We start from the raw sequence: 23,290 nt of genomic DNA on the forward strand, positions 1-23,290 counted from the left end.
ATAAATAACACGACAGAATATAATTCACGAGTACCAATATCAAATGTCTACTAGGCCTACTACAAGCAAAAAGTTTTATGTTAGAAAATAGCTTCACATTTCATTCATGTGCTCCAGTTTCTCAAGCATGAGATCGAAAAGTGGTGGTAGTCGAAATTTTTGTATAAATTTGGAACCGTCATATTCTTCCATTTAATTTATGTGATGTCCCCGTTTCTTCTCCGTCGTCGTTCTAATAATCAGTCTTGTCATCACTAATTCTGTAACTATTCCTGAAATTTTCAAAACTTATTCTCTGGTTAACTCAACTAACCCTGCCGAAATCACCGGTTCAGTTATCACGCGTTTAATCTCCGATTAGGGGCGTTATTACAAATTCGAATGGCTCTGAGCACTATGGGACTTAACATCTATGGTCATCAGTCCCCTAGAACTTAGAACTACTTAAACCTAACTAACCTAAGGACATCACACACCACCCAGCCATCACGAGGCAGAGAAAATCCCTGACCCCGCCGGGAATCGAATCCGCGAACCCGGGCGTGGGGGCGTTATTACGTGTTCGTACAACGCGTTTTCCACGCTGTTCCGGTAACAGAACTTAAGCGGCTGCTAACCTGGGACAGTACAATTGGCCCTTTGTAGTGTAGCGAGTTGGCAAAAATTTTATGTCAACATTTCATTTTCTTGGATACACAGAGAAGATAATATGTAGTCATGCTTATCTGTTATTGCTGGTAACCGTCTATTTCCACTCTGGCAGCATGAATCTATGGATTTCGCTAACAATTATAACAACGCTTATCATGCACAGAATGAACCACATAAGCCAACAGCTATTGGCATTCACCCGTTCAGGTTTATTCGGCTCAGCTCGTACAGCCCCAACACCTTTAGTCTGCGGGTATGTTTATTTCTAGATGCAACGGGGATTCCCCTAGCAGACACATCACATGCACTATGCACGCAGTCAAAAGTCAACTCGTGATTCGTTCAGAAATGAACTCAGAATGTGTTCAAAAACGTTAAAAAACCGACAGGGCTGAGTTTCAGTCATATGAATAGTCAAGAGACCTGCGTGCACACAAACTCCAGGAAACCAGTAGCGGTATTGAAGAAATAATAGGTTAGGCATTTTACATTTTAAAAATATTTGTGCTACATGAAAATAGAGATGTGAAGTAAAACTGTAGCTGAAGGAGAGCTCCTGCCTGGATATGTAATATACGTGTACATTTAAATGAAAGTTTTTGCGTCTTAGACCATTTACAATTGGTTTTAGATCCTTCCAATAAAGATCATACATAGCCAACCTTTCATGTATCTAAGTATGAAAATTTGATATTAAATCACAAGAGTATGATTTTGTAATACTGAAGAGAGCATTCAGTATACTTTTTTTTTCTATGAAGAACTCATTCATGCAATTCTGTCTGTAAGTATGTACATTATGAAGCAATAATTTAAGTAAAGTTCTGTTTTAAATATTTCTTTGCAATAGTGTTTATATTAACCATACAGAACACCTGCAGGACTATGCTAAGTAACTTACAAGCGTTTACCTAAGCAGTACTTCATGTCCAAATCAGTTACAAAGTGGTCTAGTTTATACTTCTTTTTGGAAAACAGTCCAAATCTTACTATTGTATATTGTGATGTTGCCACAAAGGCATTGCTACTTCAATCAGGAACAATATGTGTTGTAATGATATAACATATAACTTCAAACAAAACTTTGGGTGGTACATTTTCAGAGGAAGACTTAATCTGCTCCAAGGAATCACTATCCCCCTCCCCCTTTTTAAAATCCCATGTTGGATGGTCAGCCGTTCACCAACTGATTTAGGTTTACGGATGCTGTAGATTGTAACTCACTGTCGAGTCACATTAATACGACTACCTGTCAAAAGCTTACACCACCTTTTACAGTGTGAACAAATGTGAGACATGCAGGGTGTCGGTGAGCTCCTGGAAGGTACCAAAAAGAATGTGAAGCCATGCCAACTGCAGTGCCATGGACAGGTGCACTCTGTTTCTCAGTTGAAGATACATGGTGCAAACAGCCTGACTGAGGTGGTCCCACATATTTCTCATTAGGTTTAAATCTAGGAAGCTCAGTGGCCACGGGAATATTAAACTCATCGTGGTGCCCTTCAAACCGTGCACACACACTGCAAGTCGTGTGACACATTACATTCTATGCCACTAGATGCCATCATGCCGAGGAAAGACAAACTGTGTGTAGGAGTGGACAAGGAACCAAAGTATAGATGCATATTTTTGTGGATCCGTTATGCCTTCCAGAATACTATGATCACCAAGGAAATGTCACAGACCATAACCCTCCCTTCCTCCAGCCTGGACCCATCTGACAATTGTTGCAGGGTGTTTGCTTTCGGGTGTTTCACGCCTTAGACAACTACGGCCCTCTATCCAATGCAGCATAAAATGTGATTAATCTGAAATGGCCACCTGTCACCACTCAGTTGACATCCAGTTGCGGTACTGGTGTGAACAACTGTCAGGATGGGTGCATGAATCAGGTTCCTGCTGCTGAAGCCCATATGTGGCCAAGTTCACTGAATGGTTGTTGAGGAGAGACTTCTGATAGCCCCTTAGTTCAACTGGGTGGTCAGTTGCACATCTATTCACCCTTACACATCTCTGTAGCCATCAGTCACTCCTGTCATCTATGGCCGGTGGTGCACCACAGTGGCCTTGGTACTGCTTTTGGATAGCACCATGTTACCATCGATGGTATACCAGGAGATAAAAAAGTCAGTATAAATTTGAAAACTTAATAAACCACGGAATAATGTAGATAGAGAGGTAAAAATTGACACACATGCTTGGAATGACATATGGTTTTATTAGGACAAAAAAAACGAAGTTCACAAAATGACAGATGGCCAGATGGCGCTGGACAGCAAACCGTCAGTAACTGCTACCGTGACAGGTGAGAGGTACGCCATTATGTTACAGAATCGCATCATCCCCAGCCTGGCTGATAAACACCTGCTGGAACGTACGATGTTTATGCAGGATGGCGCTCCACCCCATATTGCTAGCCGCGTGAAAGATCTCTTGCGCGCGTCGTTTGGTGATGATCGTGTGCTCAGCCGCCACTTTCATCGTGCTTGGCATCCCAGACCTCAGTCCGTGCAATTATTGGCTTTGGGGCTACCTGAAATCGCAAGTGTATCATGATCAACCGAGATGTCTAGGGATGCTGAAAGACAACATCCGACGCCAATGCCTCACCATAACTCTGGACATGTTTTACAGTGCTGTTCACAACATTATTCCTCGACTACAGCTATTGTTGAGGAATGATGGTGGACATATTGAGCATTTCCTGTAAATAACGTCATCTTTGCTTTGTCTTTCTCTGTTATGCTAATTATTGCTATTTTGATCATATGAAGCACCATCTGTTGGACATTTTTGAACTTTTGTATTTTTTTGGTTCTAATAAAACCCCACGTCATTCCAAGTATGTGTGTCAATTTGTACCTCTCTATCTACATTATTCCGTGATGTATTCAGTTTTCAAATTTATACTTACTTTTTGATCACCTGGTACTTTAACCAAGGTGGAACACAAACAGCTTACAAATGTAGCCATTTTGGAAAAGCTTCCACCCTTGGCCCAAAATCCAATGATCATGCCATTTTGGACACAAGATAAATTGCTGTTTCCACATTACAACACTGACTGCATTGTTTTCTGTGTCCCACCAACATGCTTTATATACACTCCATTGTTAGTGCTGCCACCTGTGAGTGGTTACTGCTTGTTGATGTTGAACTTAGGGAGTGGCCATGCGTGCGTGCGAAAGATACAGGATACCAGAGGTGCAAAGAACTGTAGATACACAAAATATAAACACTTATGAGAGTATTGTATGATAAAACATTTTCAATTTTCAGCGCGCACACACACACACACACACACACACACACACACACACACACACACACACACACACACACACACACACACACACACACACCCGCGCGCGCGCACTCTCTCTCTCTCTCTCTCTCTCTCTCTCTCTCTCTCTCTCTCTCTCTCTCTCTCTCTCTCTCTCTCTGTGTGTGTGTGTGTGTGTGTGTGTGTGTGTGTGTGTGTGTGTGTGTGTGTGTGTGTGTGTGTGTGTGTGTGTTTGTTGTGCCTCCCTGCAATTCAGTGTCACCTCTTTATGGTGAGCAGCAATCACTCCTTCCCATACAATTGTCAGTACTGCTGAAAATGTTTTACCATAAAATACTCCCATAAATGCTTATATTTTGTGTATCTACAGTTCTAAGTGCCTCAGGTAGCCTGTCCCTTTCCCATTCTTATATTCAATCTCCTGCATTTATCGAGAGAAATGACAAGCTTATACTACAAGAAAACATTTATATTGTTTGTAGGAGGTGAGTAATCTGTTTTTATGTTAAGGCATATGGTTTATCATTCATGTAAACTGTAACATTAACATTGCTTCTCCTAATACACCCTAATCCAGCTGATCTAACTGGTGAAAATTGAGTTCTGAATATAACTTTCAGGGGTTTAAGCTGATCTCTTGAAATATGCCTCCTTTGATCTGAATCCGCTCTGTTGTTTTTTATTGCTGCATTTTAGCTGTTGTCTCACAGTGTTTCATTACAGATGACAATGTGTTGATCTTTGAACTGCATGTATCACAAATCTGCAGCACTTTAAGAAGCCATGTGTGTTGAACAGCATCAAGAATTTTTTTGCAATCCATCTAGTCCACAACTGTGTTATGTTCCTATCTGCTGATTGCACTAGAATGGCAGCATCTATGATTTATTTGCTGCTTTCAGATTCCTTCGTACAACTTTTGTGTTCTTGTTCCATTTGCTCCTTTGTCTGGATTCTTTATATTGCTTCATTCTCTTACTTGCAGCACTAAGCTTTTGTTTCAATGTGTATAGTGCATCAGAGATGAGTTGTCTAGTGCTAACCTGACTACAGACTAAGCAGCAGTAAAGCATGAGAAAACCTCAAATTCAGATCTATGAACAGACAGGAAGCAGCACTGCAGTGTGTCAAGATGACACTTCCTTGCCATATACAGAAGGTAGTTTCAGTGTGTTTGTTCCTAATGTTCTAATTTTAAAACTAAAAGTTCTAAAGTGTTTCCATAAAGCTACATACTCAGATCTGTGAGAAAAGTGTGTACTGATGGACGCATAAGGAGCGTAACCTTCATTGTTCAACAATACTAATTGGAAATCAGCATATTATAGCTTATTCACTGGTCATCACACTACTGTATGTAAGGTGGTGATTGCTTATTTCTCTGTATATAGTGTGTTCAAAGAAACTTTTCTGGACTTCAGAAACATTAAGACAACAGATGGAAGTCCTTTGGTGACCATTACAATATGCTGTTACCCTCTGCAGGCATCAGTCAGCATTCAAACATGTTCCCAACTGTGAAACATAGCAGAAATTGTGCCACTGAATCCATTATTTGCCTTTGTTTACAATGTATGGTCTAGAGATTGATTCATTACTGGTTCATCCTGAAGTTAACTTGATTCCTTGGCTGTATTTGAACTTGCATTTCAGATTTTTTTTAAATCAGATATATATGGTTCACTGAATTTACTGTTCTATTTGGCAACTTCTATTATTAAGTGACATTATAGTTAGTCTAAAAGGACCTATTAACTGGTAGTCCTACTTATTAGGAGCATGTGAACTGTGTATGAATCAATGTTCTTATTTATTTTAAAATTTGTAATCTAGTCAAATCACCAATTAAATGTAAGTAAATAGTCATCATTTACAGGTTTAAATACTTTAGACTGGGGAAAAAATGGTTTAGCATCATCACTGGGTGATGCCATTTTTATATGGAATGGATCAAAAGAGATTCAGAAAATTACAGCTTTTGACGAAACAAATCGAGAAATGTTTGCCACAGCACTGAAGTGGAATAAGAGCGGTAATCATCTCGCAATAGGAATAGAGAGATCCTGTATTCAGGTAATCAAATTAAATTGGTAAAGCGGTATTTCTAACATAATATAGATATCTGAGAAACGTTTTTGGCATTAACATACATTTGGATCTGTCGAATTTTATTCTATTTTTATGAAAATATTAAGTTCATTACAATAGAGGTCTAGTGTAGATGCTGAAAACAATTATGTACTACTGCATCTGAAAGAACAAAGCCAGTGCTGATTAAGATCCAGTTATCCAATTCAATTTAGATTTTATGTAGTTCCCTTAAGCTGCTAAATATTTGGGCAATGAATTTTCCTTGAGTGCATGAATGTAACATGGCATTCCTTCTGTGTGCTATGAATGAACTAGTGTTCCATATCCAAAATTTTGTTTAGAAGTTACATCTCAGTAAAAAGAAATGAGAAATATTAAAATAGTTTCTGGGCCTAGGATAGACATGATCCTGTAGATTTTTTAAAATTCTGTTTTCCATCACTATGGTTTATTTGCTTAATGTTAAAACTTTAAAAGTTGCTACTGCTGCTACCTAAGCAAAAATAGTCTACTATGTAATGTGGAGATGATCTTCAACTGTACTGATAACAGAGAAAATTATACCTGAAGATACAACCCCTGTCTCAATAGCAATGAATTTGTTGCAAGTCGATATAGATGTTGAGAAATTTGTTTTGGAACTTCACAGGAGACACCAAACACACAGCAAGAAAGTATACTTACAGATTCTACTGAAGATACAAAGAAGAGGGGTACATATCTCAAATAGAATTGGAAAACCTTTTTTCTAAAATAAATGACCAACTACTACAATGTGGTTGTGTGAGAGGAAATAAGATATGCCATGAAAGCAGCTGTGATGTATGAAGAGAAGAGTAGAAACTCACATTTCATGCACCAAGAACAAGGAAACCTAATACACACATCAGCCCCTCCTGCCCCCCATTTTCTCTATGTAACAATTTGAATTGGGGTTAAATCATAACAACATCCATCAGAATCATTGTTTTAATTACACTATACAACAAAAAAACTTTTTTCAGGTGCAAAGAACTTTGTGGACCTAACTAATTTGGACTTGCTGAATCTGAGAAAGCAGTTAAATTTTTGCCATCAACCTCCAATTTTTTGTTACTGAGATTTTTAAGTTCCTATATCTACCAACAGAGACTAGGATGGTCTACACTAAATTTAGACAATATAGAACATACATAATGCCATAAAACTATCTTACTCTAGTGTTCTGGGTCTAATGTACATTTTTACAAGAAAAATTGCAACATTCGTTTTTGTGGTGGTGGTGGTGGTGGTGGTGGTGGTGGTGGTGGTGGTGGTGGTGGAGGAGGAGGGATGAGTCTTTTCAATGACAACTTCCTTCTTTCAGATATACAGGGTGTTACAAAAAGGTACGGCCAAACTTTCAGGAAACATTCCTCACACACAAATAGAGAAAAGATGTTATGTGGACATGTGTCTGGAAACGCTTAATTTCCATGTTAGAGCTCATTTTAGTTTCGTCACTATGTACTGTACTTCCTCAATTCACCGCCAGTTGGCCCAATTGAAGGAAGGTAATGTTGACTTCGGTGCTTGTGTTGACATGCGGCTCATTGCTCTACGGTACTAGCATCAAGCACATCAGTACGTAGCATCAACAGGTTAGTGTTCATCACGAACGTGGTTTTGCAGTCAGTGCAATGTTTACAAATGCGGAGTTGGCAGATGCCCATTTGATGTATGGATTAGCACGGGGCAATAGCCGTGGCGCGGTACGTTTGTATCGAGACAGATTTCCAGAACGAACGTGTCCCGACAGGAAGACGTTCGAAGCAATTGATCGGCGTCTTAGGGAGCACGGAACATTCCAGCCTATGACTTGCGACTGGGGAAGACCTAGAATGACGAGGACACCTGCAATGGACGAGGCAATTCTTCGTGCAATTGATGATAACCCTAATGTCAGCGTCAGAGAAGTTGCTGCTGTACAAGGTAACGTTGACCACGTCACTGTATGGTGAGTGCTACGGGAGAACCGGTTGTTTCTGTACCATGTACAACGTGTGCAGGCACTATCAGCAACTGATTGGCCTCCACGGGTACACTTGTGCGAATGGTTCATCCAACAATGTGTCAATCATTATTTCAGTGCAAGTGTTCTCTTTACGGATGAGGCTTCATTCCAACGTGATCAAATTTTAAATTTTCACAATCAACATGTGTGGGCTGACGAGAATCCGCACGCAATTGTGCAATCACGTCATCAACACAGATTTTCTGTGAACGTTTGGGCAGGCATTGTTGGTGATGTCTTGATTGGACCCCATATTCTTCCACCTATGCTCAATGGAGCACGTTATCACAATTTCATACGGATACTCTACCTGTGCTGCTAGAACATGTGCCTCTACAAGTATGACACAACATGTGGTTCATGCACGATGGAGCTCCTGCACATTTCAGTCGAAGTGTTCATACGCTTCTCAACAACTGATTCGGTGACCGATGGACTGGTAGAGGCGGACCAATTCCATGGCCTCCATGCTCTCCTGATCTCAACCCTCCTGACTTTCATTTATGGGGGCATTTGAAAGCTCTTGTCTACGCAACCCCTGTACCAAATGTAGAGACTCTTCGTGCTCGTATTGTGGATGGCTTGATACAATATGCCACTCTCCAGGGCTGCATCAGCGCATCAGGGATTCCATGCGACGGAGGGTGGATGCATGTATCCTCGCTAACGGAGGACATTTTGAACATTTCCTGTAACAAGGTGTTTGAAGTCACGCTTGTACGTTCTTTTGGTGTGTGTTTCCATTCCATGATTAATGTGATTTGAAGAGAAGTAATAAAATGAGCTCTAACGTGGAAAGTAAGCATTTCTGGACACATGTCCACATAACATATTTTCTTTCTTTGTGTGTGAGGAATGTTTCCTGAAAGTTTGGCCGTACCTTTTTGTAACACCCTGTATATCCTTCACGCTTCAAAAACCAACTGTAGTCACCTAACATTGATGGGCCCCATCTACCTTTATAGCAGCTTACCATTCACAAAATGTCCTGATGGAACCTTTCTCCATGTTAATCACTAACTGCTCCCAAATTGGTAGGGAAGAAGTGTAAATGAGAACGAAGGAAGTGCATTTTTAGTTACATTCTGCATCCAACATTTTTATAGTTCTCTAAAAGAGTTCCCACTAATATGTCAATGTTTTCTGCTCTTGTATTCCCTAGGACACCTTCAACGACATCCTTAAAAGAATGCCATGCTGAACGTTGTAACTGACTTAATTTTTCTTTGAAGTTCTTATCATGCATTAACGTCCTAATTTGTGGTTCAATAAAAATCCCCTCTCTGTTTGGCGTCACTTAATTCAGGGAACACTTCACATAGATACATGAAACCATTAGCATTTGTGTCCATTCCCTTGACAAAAGTCTTCTTAAGACCAAGCTTAATATGCAGTGGGGGAAGGAAAACATTTTGAGAATCTACCGAAGCTATATATTTCACATTTTCTCTTCCTGGAGCCAATTTCTCTCATGGTGACAACTTTTTAATGTTTATCTGTTGCACAGCTGTTCCAAAAACACAGGAAATGAGCAATACTTTGTGAAACCACTTTAGAGACCAGATAGTAAACCAGTCACCTTAAGATCACCACGTATTTTCCAATTTTCTTCCTTATAGTTAATAGCTTCACATATCTCTGACAATTTTATGTAGTTCTCTTTCATAGTTACAGAATACCCTACAGGTACAGATGGAAACGTATTACCATTATGCAGTAGTACAGCCTTCAGACTTTTCTTGGAAATATCAATAAACAAGTGCCACTCAACAGCATTGTATGGTATGTTTAACTGTTTCATTAATTCTACTACATCACTACAAACATAGTCATAATATGTCACCAGATCTTGATTACATTGCCTAAAGTGAGTAATTCTTGTTTCTTCATGAAGTTGGTTCCATTCCTTAAGATGTGAAGATAAAATTTCTTCATGCTCCTTGGATAGGTATAAATCATGAACCAGGTCATTCAAGTCTGCTTGTATAATTTAAATGTAATCTTTGTTCTGGAAAGTGCCCCTCTTCACTTGATTGACATTGTGCTTCCTCAGTGTTCATAGATTCATGATCAGAATTAGGAACTCCTTCCCACACTAGTGGAGGAGTTGGAACTGGCAGCTCTTCACCATGGGGAACAAGTTTAATTGTTCATGGCAGGTTAGGATACTTAATATTCTTCTTATTCTTTGATGGAAAGCCAGTTACATTAGTCAAACAGAAGTAGCAATCATCAACATGATTTTGAGGCACTCACCAGATCATTGGTATGGCAAATAAGTGCGCTGTTTTTTTCAGCCATTGTGTTAGTTTAGAATTGCACCTAGTGCAAGTTATGTGAGGTGCCCAATCTTTATCCTGATCTCCCAGTTGGCATTTGAAGCATACATCGTCTTCAGTAACTTAGAAATTGGTCATCTTTGTTTCCTTGTCATGAATTCACCACATATATAACAAAATGAATTGGGATGGTTTGTCCATCCAAGTTTTGATTTCTTCATGTTGTTTTTTCAATACCTACAAAACACTTTTCTGTTGAATGAACTAAGCCAGATCAGTTCCTGAAAAAGAAAAGAAAAATTCAGGGACTTAAGATTAATATAGAAGGAAGAGTAAGCAAATGTATGTGACCGGATGTTTTAAATACACAATGTAAAATACACTAATGTTATATATTACATCTAAAAAGTAGCTCACAGTAAAGTTAAGAACAAAAAAGGTCACTGCACTAACTTTTATCACACTCCTTTCAGACACAAAACACTTAAAATTTTACAGTAAATTCAACTATGTTATATAACTTGCAGGTCATAACTTTTAATCCTGACATGATGGACACTTTCTAATTTCACATTTTATGTCACATTACAATATAGAATTAAGTTTTGTATGTACTTTGTCTGTACCAAAACCACTGTGGACAAGTGTTATTAATGTATAATTCCAATAACATAAACTCCCACCCTCCTTCCTATCTGTCACTAACAGAAGGCAAACACTAAGATTGTGCAGATGCAGATAATACTTCTGATAATTTATAAATCAAATGTGTCTCCTAACAAAGTTGTATGTGATAGTCTAATTGTTTCTTTGTACTTTCTTTGTACTTTATCCTTTTGTGTTCCTCTTCTCTCGAGGTGCATATGGACTGTGAAAGATTATACTTTATAATATTAATTTTAATTTGTCCTGAGTAAATGACTAGACCTTCTTTCTCTCTCCCTTTCACATTCCTGTGAGGACAAGACAGCCTGGTTTAGCCTCGTTAGAAGACACACTTTGTTTGGGCTACAGATAATATCTTACATAGAACAGTTTGATATGCAGAGACTAGGTCATTCTGCAGGCTATTAGTTGAAGGTATCCTCATGCTCACCACCCAATACTATCCACTATACATGATTTTTTATATGATTTCAGCCACAATGTCCACTTGGTTGTCTTTCTCTGGTTCTGAATCATATTTGGAACCCTGGGAATGACAAGGCTGATCACCTAGCCAGGGAAGTGACTTTACTACTGACTTTGGCAGTGAGGTACTGAGCAATGGCAAGTGTTATCAAGGAGATCACTACTGTGTGGTATTCATTCTTCCACACATGTCAGAGGGAGTCAACAATTTTGTTGGCTCTGTATTGAACACACTCATCTGACCTGTCCTGTGTGATGAGATATACACTACCCACCCTCCATCCCACCCCTGGGCAGTTGGTGTAGCTATGGTGCCTTATTGATTGCAGCTAGTATCTAATGGAATGTGTACATTAGTCCAACAATTGCAGTGTCTTAAGGGTTTCTTATCCTTGATACTGGGCAATGATGAAAGAGCAGTTGGCCATGTTTTATGCTTCATCTGAAAGAATTGGTTTTATTTTTGACAGTGATGTTTTGACTACCTGATCAACCTGGGGCACATGTGGTGTGGGTGCTTCCAGCTTCATCCTACATGCCAAGCGCTGGGGGCTTGTCAACAGTGTCTGCCCCCATTTGCCTGCTAGTTCATTTTTCATCAATCTAGTTTTATCTTGTTAACTATTCTGATCTTGTAAATACTTATGCTTCCTTACCTATTACTTGAATCAACTTTCTCTCCATTAGTCATGAGGGATGGTTTTTTTTAAAACAGCAATTTATAGTTAGCTGGTAGTCAGACATGGGGGTGTGTCTCATTGTAGATGAACACTGAGGGATCCCATTGGTTCCCTGTACTTAAAGAATATCTAATTTTATATTCAATTTGTATCTCATGGAACTACTCAAACTTCAAGTATTGTTATAGCTCAAGTACCTTGTTTGTGCCATCACTGCATACAATGGCAATAACAAGAAGATGGTCTTTACCATTAGGTGGAACACCACCCTTTTAGGGCCTTTTCTGTGAATGGACCACCTTATAACCTCATTTTGTTACCTTACTCTCCTCAACCAATCAATACCTTAAATAAAATGAGAAAAATTTCCTGTTTCGCACACCAATAGTAATATCAGCCATAGTGTTACACCAAAGCAGTTCACGCACAAAGCCACTCAGGTTTATAAACAGATGCCTTATCAATAAAGTAGACCGTCTCAAAATTGAATATAAAATATTGGTTAGTGAAATAGCTGAAATGTAACAGTTCAGCTCTGTGGAAGTAAGAGACTATATTTTTAGTAGGCTCAATATAAATAAATGCAAAACGACAATATATTGAAATTTGTATTTAAACTAGTATGAACACAGTTGATACGTAGTTCTCAGATAGTGTAACTCAAAATCCCTTTGAGCAAAATGGAAAAATTTCTGTCGTAGTTGGCGTTAGAGCTGCACCTTCTTTGACTGAAGTTAGCTGATAGGTATACCTGCTTACAGCAAGTCCCTCTAACAAAGGGCTTACCTTCAGAGGACATCATGTTTCCAAGTAGAGAAGGAATTAGCATCTTTCATAAAAATATAAGAGATATTAGAGATAAAGTTAGTGAACTGCTTCTAGATGTTGACTCTGAAATTATTGAATTAAGTGAAACTAAAGTTCTAATTGTTGTTGTTTATAGGTCCCATAACTCTTAACTTCAGAGCATTTCTGCTAAAGCTAGAGAGGGTTCTTGATTCACTTTGTAGGAAGTACCAGATATTAGTTATATGTGGTGACTTCAATATAAATTTTGTATATGTTGGTGCAAGAAAAAGGATGTTGGTAGATCTCCTAAATGCATATTATCTGATCCAGACAGTGTTTTTTCCAACTAGGATGCAGGGGAACAGTAGCAAAGCCATAGACAATATTTTTATTGATTCTTCATTACTAGATGGGCATTCTGTTAGTAAAAGGGTGAATGGCCTTTCAGACCATGATGCACAAATTTTAACACTAAAAGGCTTTTGTACTCAAACAAATGTCACACATAATTTCAGGCTATGTAGGAAAGTTAACCCAACAGCAATAAACAAGATTTTTAAACATCGTCAAGGAACAGGAGTGGCAGGATGTTTACAGTGCCGAAAACATAGATGACAAATATAATGCTTTCCTTAATACATTTCTCATGCTCTTTGAGAGTTGCTTTCCATTAGAACATTCTAAATGGGGTATTAGCAGTAAAAGACATCCTGGGTGGCTGACTAATGGGATAAGGATATCATGTAGAACAAAGTGGGAATTATATCAAAATATTAGAAGTAATCACAAACAGTCTACAGTAGCCCATTACAGTACTGTAAGGTACGTAAAATGTTATTATGAAGGCAAAGAGTATGTGGTATGCAAAACAGAATAGCTAATTCACAGGATAAAATTAAAACCATATTGTCAGTTGTGAAGGAAGTGTCTGGTCAGTGGCACAAGGTCGATGGTATAAAGTCAGTTCATAGTAAAAATATTTCTGTTGTTGATAAATCATTTATATGTACATTATTTAACAATTATTTTCTGAGCATTGCTAGGGAATTAAATAAAAATTTAGTTTCTACAAGGAATCATATAACCCTCTTGGCAAAAGCCTTTCTGAGATTGATGTCTGAAATACTCCTCCGTGGTACAGACAAGGGGGAAGATCGGCTCAATAATGGAATCATTGAAGACTAAAGACTCTCATGGATATGATGGAGTGCCTAGCAGAATATTAAAGTACTGTGCTGCACGTTAGCCCTGTATTTAGCCATATTTGTAGTTTTTCCTTTAGGAATGGTCAGTTTCCGTAATGAATAAAGTACTCAGTAGTAAAGCTACTTTATAAAAAGGAAGAAAGGGATGATTTTAGACCTATTTCTATGCCATCAGTGTTCGCTAAAGTTACTGAAAAGGCTCTGTATGTAAGGATAATTTATCATTTTATATCATGTGATTTGCTATCAAATCTACAGTTTGGCTTTAGATGTTGTTTAAAAACTCTTTTCTCTGTGAGGTACTGGATGGGTTAAACAAAAGGTTTTGAACACTAGGCACATTTTTTTTATTTAACTTAGGCATTTGATTGTGTTGATCAAAAAATGTTGCGCCAGAAGTTGGACCATTACGGATAAATGATGTGCCCTCTAGTATTATGAGTAACTCTAAAATGTTTCTGTTTGCTGATGACTCTAGCTTGGTAGTAAAGGATATTGTGTGCAACATTGGCTCGATTTCAAATAGTGTAGTTCATGATGTAAGTTCATGGCTTTTAGAAAATAAACTAACACTAAATCACAATAAGACTCAGTTTGACAGTTTATAACACACAATTCAACAAAACCTGACTTTTTAATTTCACAGAATGGGCATACGATTAGTGAAACTGAACAGTTCAAATTTCTAGGTGTTCAGATATAGTAAACTGTCATGCAAAGCCCACATTCAGGATCTTGTTCAAAGACTCAATGCTGCCATTTTTACTATTCGACTGGTATCTGAAGTGAATGATTGTTAGATATGAAAATTAGTCTACTTTCCTTATTTTCATTCGCTTATGTCATGTGGTGTTATGTTTTGGGGTAACTCTTTCTATTCTAAAAGGATATTTTTGGCTCAGAAACGGGCAGTTTGGACAATAAGTGGTGTAAGTTCATGAACCTCTTGTCGACCCCTGTCCACAAGACTGGATATTATGACAGTGGCCTCTCAAAAAAAAAGAATTATATATATTTCTTGTTAACAATATTACCTTATTCCTAAGAATAAGCAGCTTTCACTCAGTTAATACTTGTCGGAATTCAAACTTGCATTTGGATCGTACTTCCTTAACTCTTGTGCAGAAAGGTTTGCAGTATACTACTGTATCCATTTTCAATAAGCTGCCACAAGAATTCAAAAATCTTAGCAGAAATCCGCATGCTTTCAAATTGACATGGAAGAGTTTCCTCATGGGTTCAAGTGTTCAAATGTGTGTGAATTCTTCAGGGACCAAACTGCAGAGGTCATCGGTCTCTAGACTTACACACTACTTAAAATGAGAGTTGTAAAAACTGTTTGACATAGTTATGAAAAGAGGAAAAAAAGTTCAATAGTCTTTCAAAATATTTAAATGCAGCTCAAACTTAATGAACTGAAAGAGTGCTCAGGAAAATACTGTCTGGGACGTAGATGATATTTCTGAGATAAAACTACAGACTTATAGAGAAATTGTTAAATCAGCTATTATTTTTTATGTTTGAATAATTTTGCCACATTGTTCATTCAGGAGAATGTTGCACTGGCAGGAGCAATTCTTAAAGAACGGTGTGCATAGGCCTCATAGACTTTTGTGAACATGACATCAAAATTACAAATAAATTCCTGAAACATTGAAATGAACTTTGGAAATAAATTTGGACTTATAAGAACTATAAAACGTTATTAATCAATACAGCAAGTGGTTCTGAAGATCAGCAGTTGTCCAAGATGTCAATTTGACACCCTGAGCCCTTAGACTTCCGCACTACTGCTGATTATTGTAGGTGGTCAATATTTAAATGCTAGTGAAAGAAAATGAAAAGGACTAAGAAAGCCTGTCCACAGAACTCATTAGGAAAAGTATTCAGCAAAATAAAAGTACTGTTATTTGAATCACTCGATGGAGAAAACCTAGTAAACACAGGTTGAAAATACCGCTTCAGTTGTACATTTCTTCATTTTCACACGACCAGTTTCGGACTGTAATAAGCCCATCTTCAGGTATCGTAGCTGTGCTGTGATCCCTGAGTGCCATGTGTACCAGATGCTGTGTACTGCCTGTTCTGTGCTCATAGGTGGGGATCACAGCACAGCTACGATACATGAAGATGGGGTTATAGCAGTCTGAAACTGGTCATGTGAAAATAAAGAAATTTACAACTGAAGTAGTATTTTCAACCTCTGCTATAATGCTCAGTTGTAGATGTTCTCACAACAGGATTGTTTTTAGTAAACAGAGCAATTGCACATACACAAATGACAGCATTGTTTTCTGGAAATTCTAGAGTGAGAACGAACTCTGACACATTTCTATATGTGTATTAGAGGTGCATAACTGTAGACAGTAGCATAAAAAAAGCTATTCAGTATGCTGCTTCAAAATATAATTTTTGTGGGTTAGCACTCCAATCTTAAATTTGACATATCCTAATTAAATTAAATATATCTTAATACATTTGAATTATATAAGAACTCTTCGATACATACAATGACAGATTTCCAATAATGTCAGAGTTACAGATAGGAGTGCCCATGCCAGAATTATGTATTCTGAAGATACCACATTACATAAATTAAGGGAAAGGCAACCACTCACTCACAGCAGGTCGATGTGTGGAGCAGAGAAACATGCAAGCCTTGCTTTGCCCATGGGGGGGTGCGTTTGGGTGTCGCTGTGGTTGTGTGTGTGAATGTGTGTACTATTTCAAGAAGAGGTGCTAGTGCTCAAAAGCTAGAGTGAATGCTGTTTTCTGTTACAGGTTTCTGTCCTCCATGCAGTGATCTGCTATAGGTGAGTGGTTGCCTTTCCCTTATTTTATATATTGTTCGATCTAGTAATTTCCATTATTAAGATACCTCATGAGACTTTGTGGATGAACCATAATCTAGGACATATTTAAATCCTGACTGCCAGCATTCTGGCTAAAAATAAAGGCCTATATAACTGTTATGAGATGATCCACTATATTCTGAATTATTTTGGTTGAAACCCCTGTCCAATCATCCAGATACAGGTTTCCCATGGTCTCTGTAGCTCACTTCTGGTAAATAACACAATAATTTCATAAACAAGACACAGATAATTTCTTTCCCCATTATTGTCTAGCATGAAGTTGTGCTCCATCTGTAGTGGTTTCTGTATTAATGAGATACTAAACTTTACTAACCTTGCAGTCTTCTTGAATTTCCTGAGAGATTCTTACCTCAACTCTATTATTTTCTTTACTTAAAGTCCTCTTTTATAATACTAAGATCTTTACCATTAGGCAACCTGATTTTAGTAGCTTCCTTAATAGCACAGTCCTAATAATGGCAAGCAGCAGCATCTGCTTACCTGCCTTGTATTTCATACTGTGTCTTTCCATCAAACAATGCTCCACCGACACAGATTTCTCCAGTTTAACCTAGTGTGGTGGTGATTCCACACACCTGTCCTGAACCATTCACTATGTCCTATACAAGCGTTCACATAGTACATGCAGTAGAACCTAGATAAAAAGAAAAACAATATCAAAACTGACAAGCAGATCCAAGAGAGGGTAGTATATTTCAGATGGTGTACAAATTCCATCAAGTAAGATGTTTACTTTTGGAGACAAAAGTCAAAGAACACTCACTATATACTTAATGAAGTTGTTGTTTGGTATACTAATAATGCTGCAAATGGGATGAAATGGTACAGCTTCTTTGTAAGTTTTAAGAATGCTATGTAATCTCAATGGAACATCGACACTACACTGAAGTTTCTTTAACATATTCTCAGTGAATGCATTTTCAGAAAGTAATAGCTTTTTGGTACATCCTATCAGTGGGGGCACCCTACAACCTTTGGTAAGCTGGGTCATTAAATAAAAAACTGAATTTCATACATAATCATCACACAAAAGGAAAACTTTGTCTTTCCCTTGGTCTTCTGGTAAAATAACTAAATTTCATCTTTCCTAAAGAAATAGATTACTGTTTTTTCAGCCATGTCTGGTTCAGTGTGAGTAACACTCTGCCAAAATTTTTCTGCATGGTCAACTTAACAGTTGAAGTAACTAACTGGAAGCCTTTTTAAAACAGGAGCAAAATTTTTAAAACTTTCATCAAAGCAACTACTTTAGAATTTCCAAAATCCTTGCTCATGACATTAGTAATGGACAATAGATGTCTCAGGATGAAAAAGTAGTAGTTCATGTCTTGAAAGTTGTATGGGCAACATATATATATATATATATGCCTAAGGGGTACAGTCCATTCCAAGAAACTCTGGTCAGTAACAGTGAAGGTTCTGAATACAAATAAAATAACTCATTGAATGGAACACACCGAGCGAGGTGGCGCAGTGGTTAGCACACTGGACTCGCATTCGGGAGGACGACGGTTCAATCCCGTCTCCAGCCATCCTGATTTAGGTTTTCCGTGATTTCCCTAAATCGTTTCAGGCAAATGCCGGGATGGTTCCTTTGAAAGGGCACGGCCGATTTCCTTCCCAATCCTTCCCTAACCCGAGCATGCGCTCCGTCTCTAATGACCTCGTTGTCGACGGGACGTTAAACACTAACCACCACCTTGAATGGAACATCCTGTTGTCATTAAGTAAAATGTGAGACCTCTCTCACTAGTACATGGCTCTTATTGTGATAAGTCCTCCTAGTCATAATTGTAACACTATTTTTAAATTTTTCATTTTTGTTTCTTTGTGGAATTCCAAAGTCTGAGAAGCAGATGAGAGTTACAGAAAAGTTGCATGTCTTAAGACATTATGTTTGTGCCATATATGTTTAACATGTATATAAATGATGAGTCCCTTCCTGAAAGGATGCAAAATTTCATTTGTGATTACAATCATGTTGTCACTGTGCAATGAAAAAAATTTAAGGCAGTAGAAGAGAGATTGTCAGCGGCCCTAAAGGCCCTCTTTACACACTGGGAGATACTGAGTGAAACCAAATGCACTGAAAAAACCCACAGACGTTTTTCATTACAGGCGAGGATGGCAAAAAGGAATTCAAACCTCTCCTGGGAAGGTAAAACACTGGAACACTGCACAACTCCATAATAACTAGAGTTACATTGGTCCAAACATTGTCTTTCATGAAGTACTGTCTAAACATAAAGATTGCACTATATTTGTGCTACAATACAACTGAATAGGCATGACCTGTATGGTACAGATCGCAGATATTAAGATAGTAGACATAGCTCTCAACAATACATATCACATCACTATGGCCTGTCAATATCCCACCCCTCTGGAGAAACAATATTGTCTACTGAAATTGGTCCTCTTGACATTTGACAAGAAGTGTCATCCATGAAAGAGAAAACCAAAGTAAACAGCATCATCAGATCATCCTAGTCAGTTACCACTAAGCACGTTCATGTTCCATAAAATTTTAGGTGGAATGCCAAATGTCTAAAACTTCCTGCCATGATATTTTGATGCAGCCTTCTCACCAGCTTCAGGTGTATACTGGTGAAAGGACAAAGAGCACTGCTATTTAAGACCCCATCAGTGTATTCATGGTATACTCTAGTATCTCTGCAGAAGAATTACTTAAATGCATGCACTTTTGCTGGAGTTTGTGTGTTGGTCTGAGCATCCTCCATGTTGGAAGCTCACATTATCGATATCAGATTGTCTTTATTTGGTAAAACTCCAGGATGATGTCAGCTCCACATAGAATGAAAAGTATTCAAATGGAAACCACTATCCTGATAAATAAGGTTCTTTGTCATTTTTCCACTGATTCCTAAATGATTGAGTACAGAAAGTTTGAATTATGAGACACACTTTTCCTTTCATTGTAATTCATCAGGTGATCAATAAAAACAGTGTTTAACAAGAGTAGATTTTCTGGCTTGCAGGAGAACAGTATACTGCTGGTGCTCCACCACGAACTCCTGATTTAGGCTGTAGACCATAAGACCACTTTAACCTTGTGTTTTATAAATGCCCCATGTCCTACGTAAAAGTGGTAAAATACTTATGTTTTCACACATTAAGTTTTCACCCATAGTTTGGCCATTTTCAACAATTGTTTATCTGTCCAACAACCCAGCTTAGCATCAGTCAACTGAATATCCACAAAAGCTAATCCATCCTCTCCTAGCTTGCTTGAAAAATGATTGAGTAGGCTGCAAGCAGTAGCATCTATCAGAGGCACTGAAGAAGTGGACTAGGTTCTGCATTTTCTCTCATTTGAGCTACCTGATCTAATAAAGATTGATTCAATTCCTTAGTAGTAACCCCATGAGACTGCCTCAATCATTTTAAAGATTCTGTCTGACAACTACAATAGGGTAAACACAAGGGCGGTTAACCTTAACAACACTGTAACAACTTTTGATACAACAGAATCTCTCCAACTGAGTACTAGCCATATGTACTTTCTTCACTCGCTAGTGTGAAGCATGTTACAGACAATGAGTTCAAGGGGTATTATGAACTGGTAAATTACACTGTGTACACGTGACAGAATGCAAGCTACATTAAACTTGTTCAGGTATGTGGGCCTTCTGAGTAGATTATCATAAGATGATGATCACTCAAATCCTTCACTGACAAAGAACCTTCCACTGAATCACGTGGGCCAATGGTTTGAAACTAGTGCGCAGTGATGAAAAACACTGAGATTATCCCTTCAAAACAATCAATAACTTTAAAACTGTTAGTAACACATATATCCGTGCCAAAATGTTGTCCTATAACTTTCTGTTAACATAGCAAGGATGTAAGTATATGGGCATTTTGCTGATGTGTTTAGATTGATATAAAAATTTTCAGGTGTGGAATGCAACATCACTTAAGAAAGTACAAGAAATGTGGTGTACATGTGCAGTCAGTAGTGGCTGTGTAATAGCAGCTCTTGAATGGCATCCAAGGGAGAACATTTTGGTGAGGTATGGTAGAAAAAAAATAAAAGTACTGTAAGCTTATTGACAAAATGGAAATAAAATTAATTATTATTATTATTATTATTATTATCATTATCATTATATAACTTCAAGAAAATTAGTAGAAGGCCTAAAGCTCTTGTAAACATAGATATCTAGCACTTTTGAATGTTAGACTACTAAATCAAGCATTGAAATTCAAATATCTGAAGACTTCTATGATAGTTTCTAAGTTGTGGCAAAAGTAAAAAGAAGTGATAAATGCAAAATAAGTAAGTAAAAATTTCAAAAATGGCTGAATATATTTCATTTACTTGCACTGAAATTGAAACAAGATTAATATTTTTTGGGAAGTAAAAACAAAATAACCCTAAACTCTACACTGAAGAGCCAAGGAAACTGGTACACCTGTCTAATATTGTGTAAGGCCCCTGCAAGCATGCAGAAGTGCCACAAAATGATGTGACATGGACTCAACTAATGTCTGAAGTAGTGCTGGAGGGAATTGATACCATGAATCTTGTAGGGCTGCCCAGAAATCCGTAAGAGTACAAGGTGGTGGAGATTTCTTCTGAACAGCATGTTGCAGGCATCACAAATTGCTCAATAATGTTCATGTCTGGGGAGCTTCCTGACTAGAGGAAATGTTTAAACTCAGAAGATTCTTCCTGGAAGCACTCTGTTGCAATTCTGGTCCTATGATTTGTCACATTGCCCTGCTGGAATTGCCCAGCACCATTGAAATGTACAATGGACACAAATGGATTCAGGTGATCAGACAGGATGCTAATGTAAGTGTCACCTGTCAGAATCATATCTAAACTTTCAGACGTCCCATATCACTCCAACTGCAAATGCTCCAGACCATTACAGAGTCTCCACCAACTTCGAAGTCCCCTGCTAACAAGCAGGGTCCATGGATTCATAAGGTTGTCTCCATACCCGTGCACATCCATCTGCTCAATTCAGTTTGAAACAAGATTTGTCTGTCCAGGTAACATGTTTCCAATCATCATCAGTCCAGTGTCAGTGTTGACAGACCCAGGCAAGGCATAAAGCTTTGTGTTGTGCAGTCAAGGGCACATGAGTGGACCTTCAGCTCCGAAATCTAGTATCGCTGATGTTTCATTGAATGGTTCACACACTGACACTTGTTGATGGCTCAGCGTTGAAATCTGCAGCAATTTGTGGAAGGGTTGTACTTCTGTCACATTGCATGATTCTTGTCAGTCACCATCATTGGTCCTGTTCTTGCAGAATCTTTGTCCAGCCGCCTCAATGTCAGATTTGAAGTTTTACCACATTTCTGATATTCACGGTACACTCGTGAAATGACCGTATTTGAAAATCTCCACTTCATCACTCCCTCTAAGATGCTGTGTCCCATTGCTCATACACTGACTGTAACGCCACATTCAAACTCTCTTAAATCTTGCACCAGACACTTGCTGTCTTATATACGCATTACTGACCACAGCGCCTTATTCTGCCTGTTTAGATATCTTTGTATTTGAATGCGCATACCCATACCAGTTTCTTTGGCACTTCAGTGCACAAGAAGTACTGTTTTTGAGTATTACACAGCAAAAAACTTATCTCAGTGATTTGATAAAGGTTTTGAAACTAAAAGCCTAAAGACATCTTTATGTCCTCGTTGAACACAGTAGCTGTTTAGTTTTGTCAGCTTCTAGCATCAGTCAAGCAAGTATCATTAAACAAAACACAACAGTTTTCATGTATCAAACTTAAGAGTGGGCCTCACTGAAGAGGGTTCATCTAATTTCAAATACGACTTTCTGTATCATGACAATCTGTATTACAAGAAACTACAGCAGAATTAATTTAACTTATTGTCACATAACATAGAATTTATTTGAATGCAGTTTTTACACTCGTGCAACGTAACTATTGTCTCATCTATGTGACACCTTTGGCACTGAATATTATCAGTAGATATTAGTACTGTCAGGTGAAACTTTTTCATATCCCAGTCCCTGAGTAGATTGAAATTAGATAAGAGTTTAGACTTTTCTGCATCAATTAGCATATTAGTAAAATTCTTCTAGCAGTTGCAATGATCTCTTGTTTTCTGTGACATAGTTGTTGGTTTTTTAGGTACTTCAGATGGTCTATCATAGCCCTGTCTTTATCTAGACATAACACTGCTGCTTACTTCTGGATATTCCATTATCAATTAAAACATAGACCGCAACTGGCTGTTACACAAAATTCAATTCCATCACAC

General features: G+C 38.1%; 1 protein-coding gene across 1 annotated transcript in view; it reads left to right on the forward strand.

Annotated features, from left to right (window-relative positions):
- The window catches only part of LOC126471253 (uncharacterized), a 150,561-nt gene that overhangs the window by 57,700 nt on the left and 69,571 nt on the right, over positions 1–23,290 (forward strand). Inside the window, exons 3-4 of the mRNA XM_050099371.1 lie at positions 5,811–6,007; positions 20,936–21,046. Of these exons, the coding sequence (XP_049955328.1) occupies positions 5,811–6,007; positions 20,936–21,046 (308 nt within the window). The remainder of the gene's footprint in view (positions 1–5,810; positions 6,008–20,935; positions 21,047–23,290) is intronic.

This window comes from Schistocerca serialis, chromosome 3 (genome assembly GCF_023864345.2).
Source record: "Schistocerca serialis cubense isolate TAMUIC-IGC-003099 chromosome 3, iqSchSeri2.2, whole genome shotgun sequence".
Classification (NCBI taxonomy): domain Eukaryota; kingdom Metazoa; phylum Arthropoda; class Insecta; order Orthoptera; family Acrididae; genus Schistocerca; species Schistocerca serialis.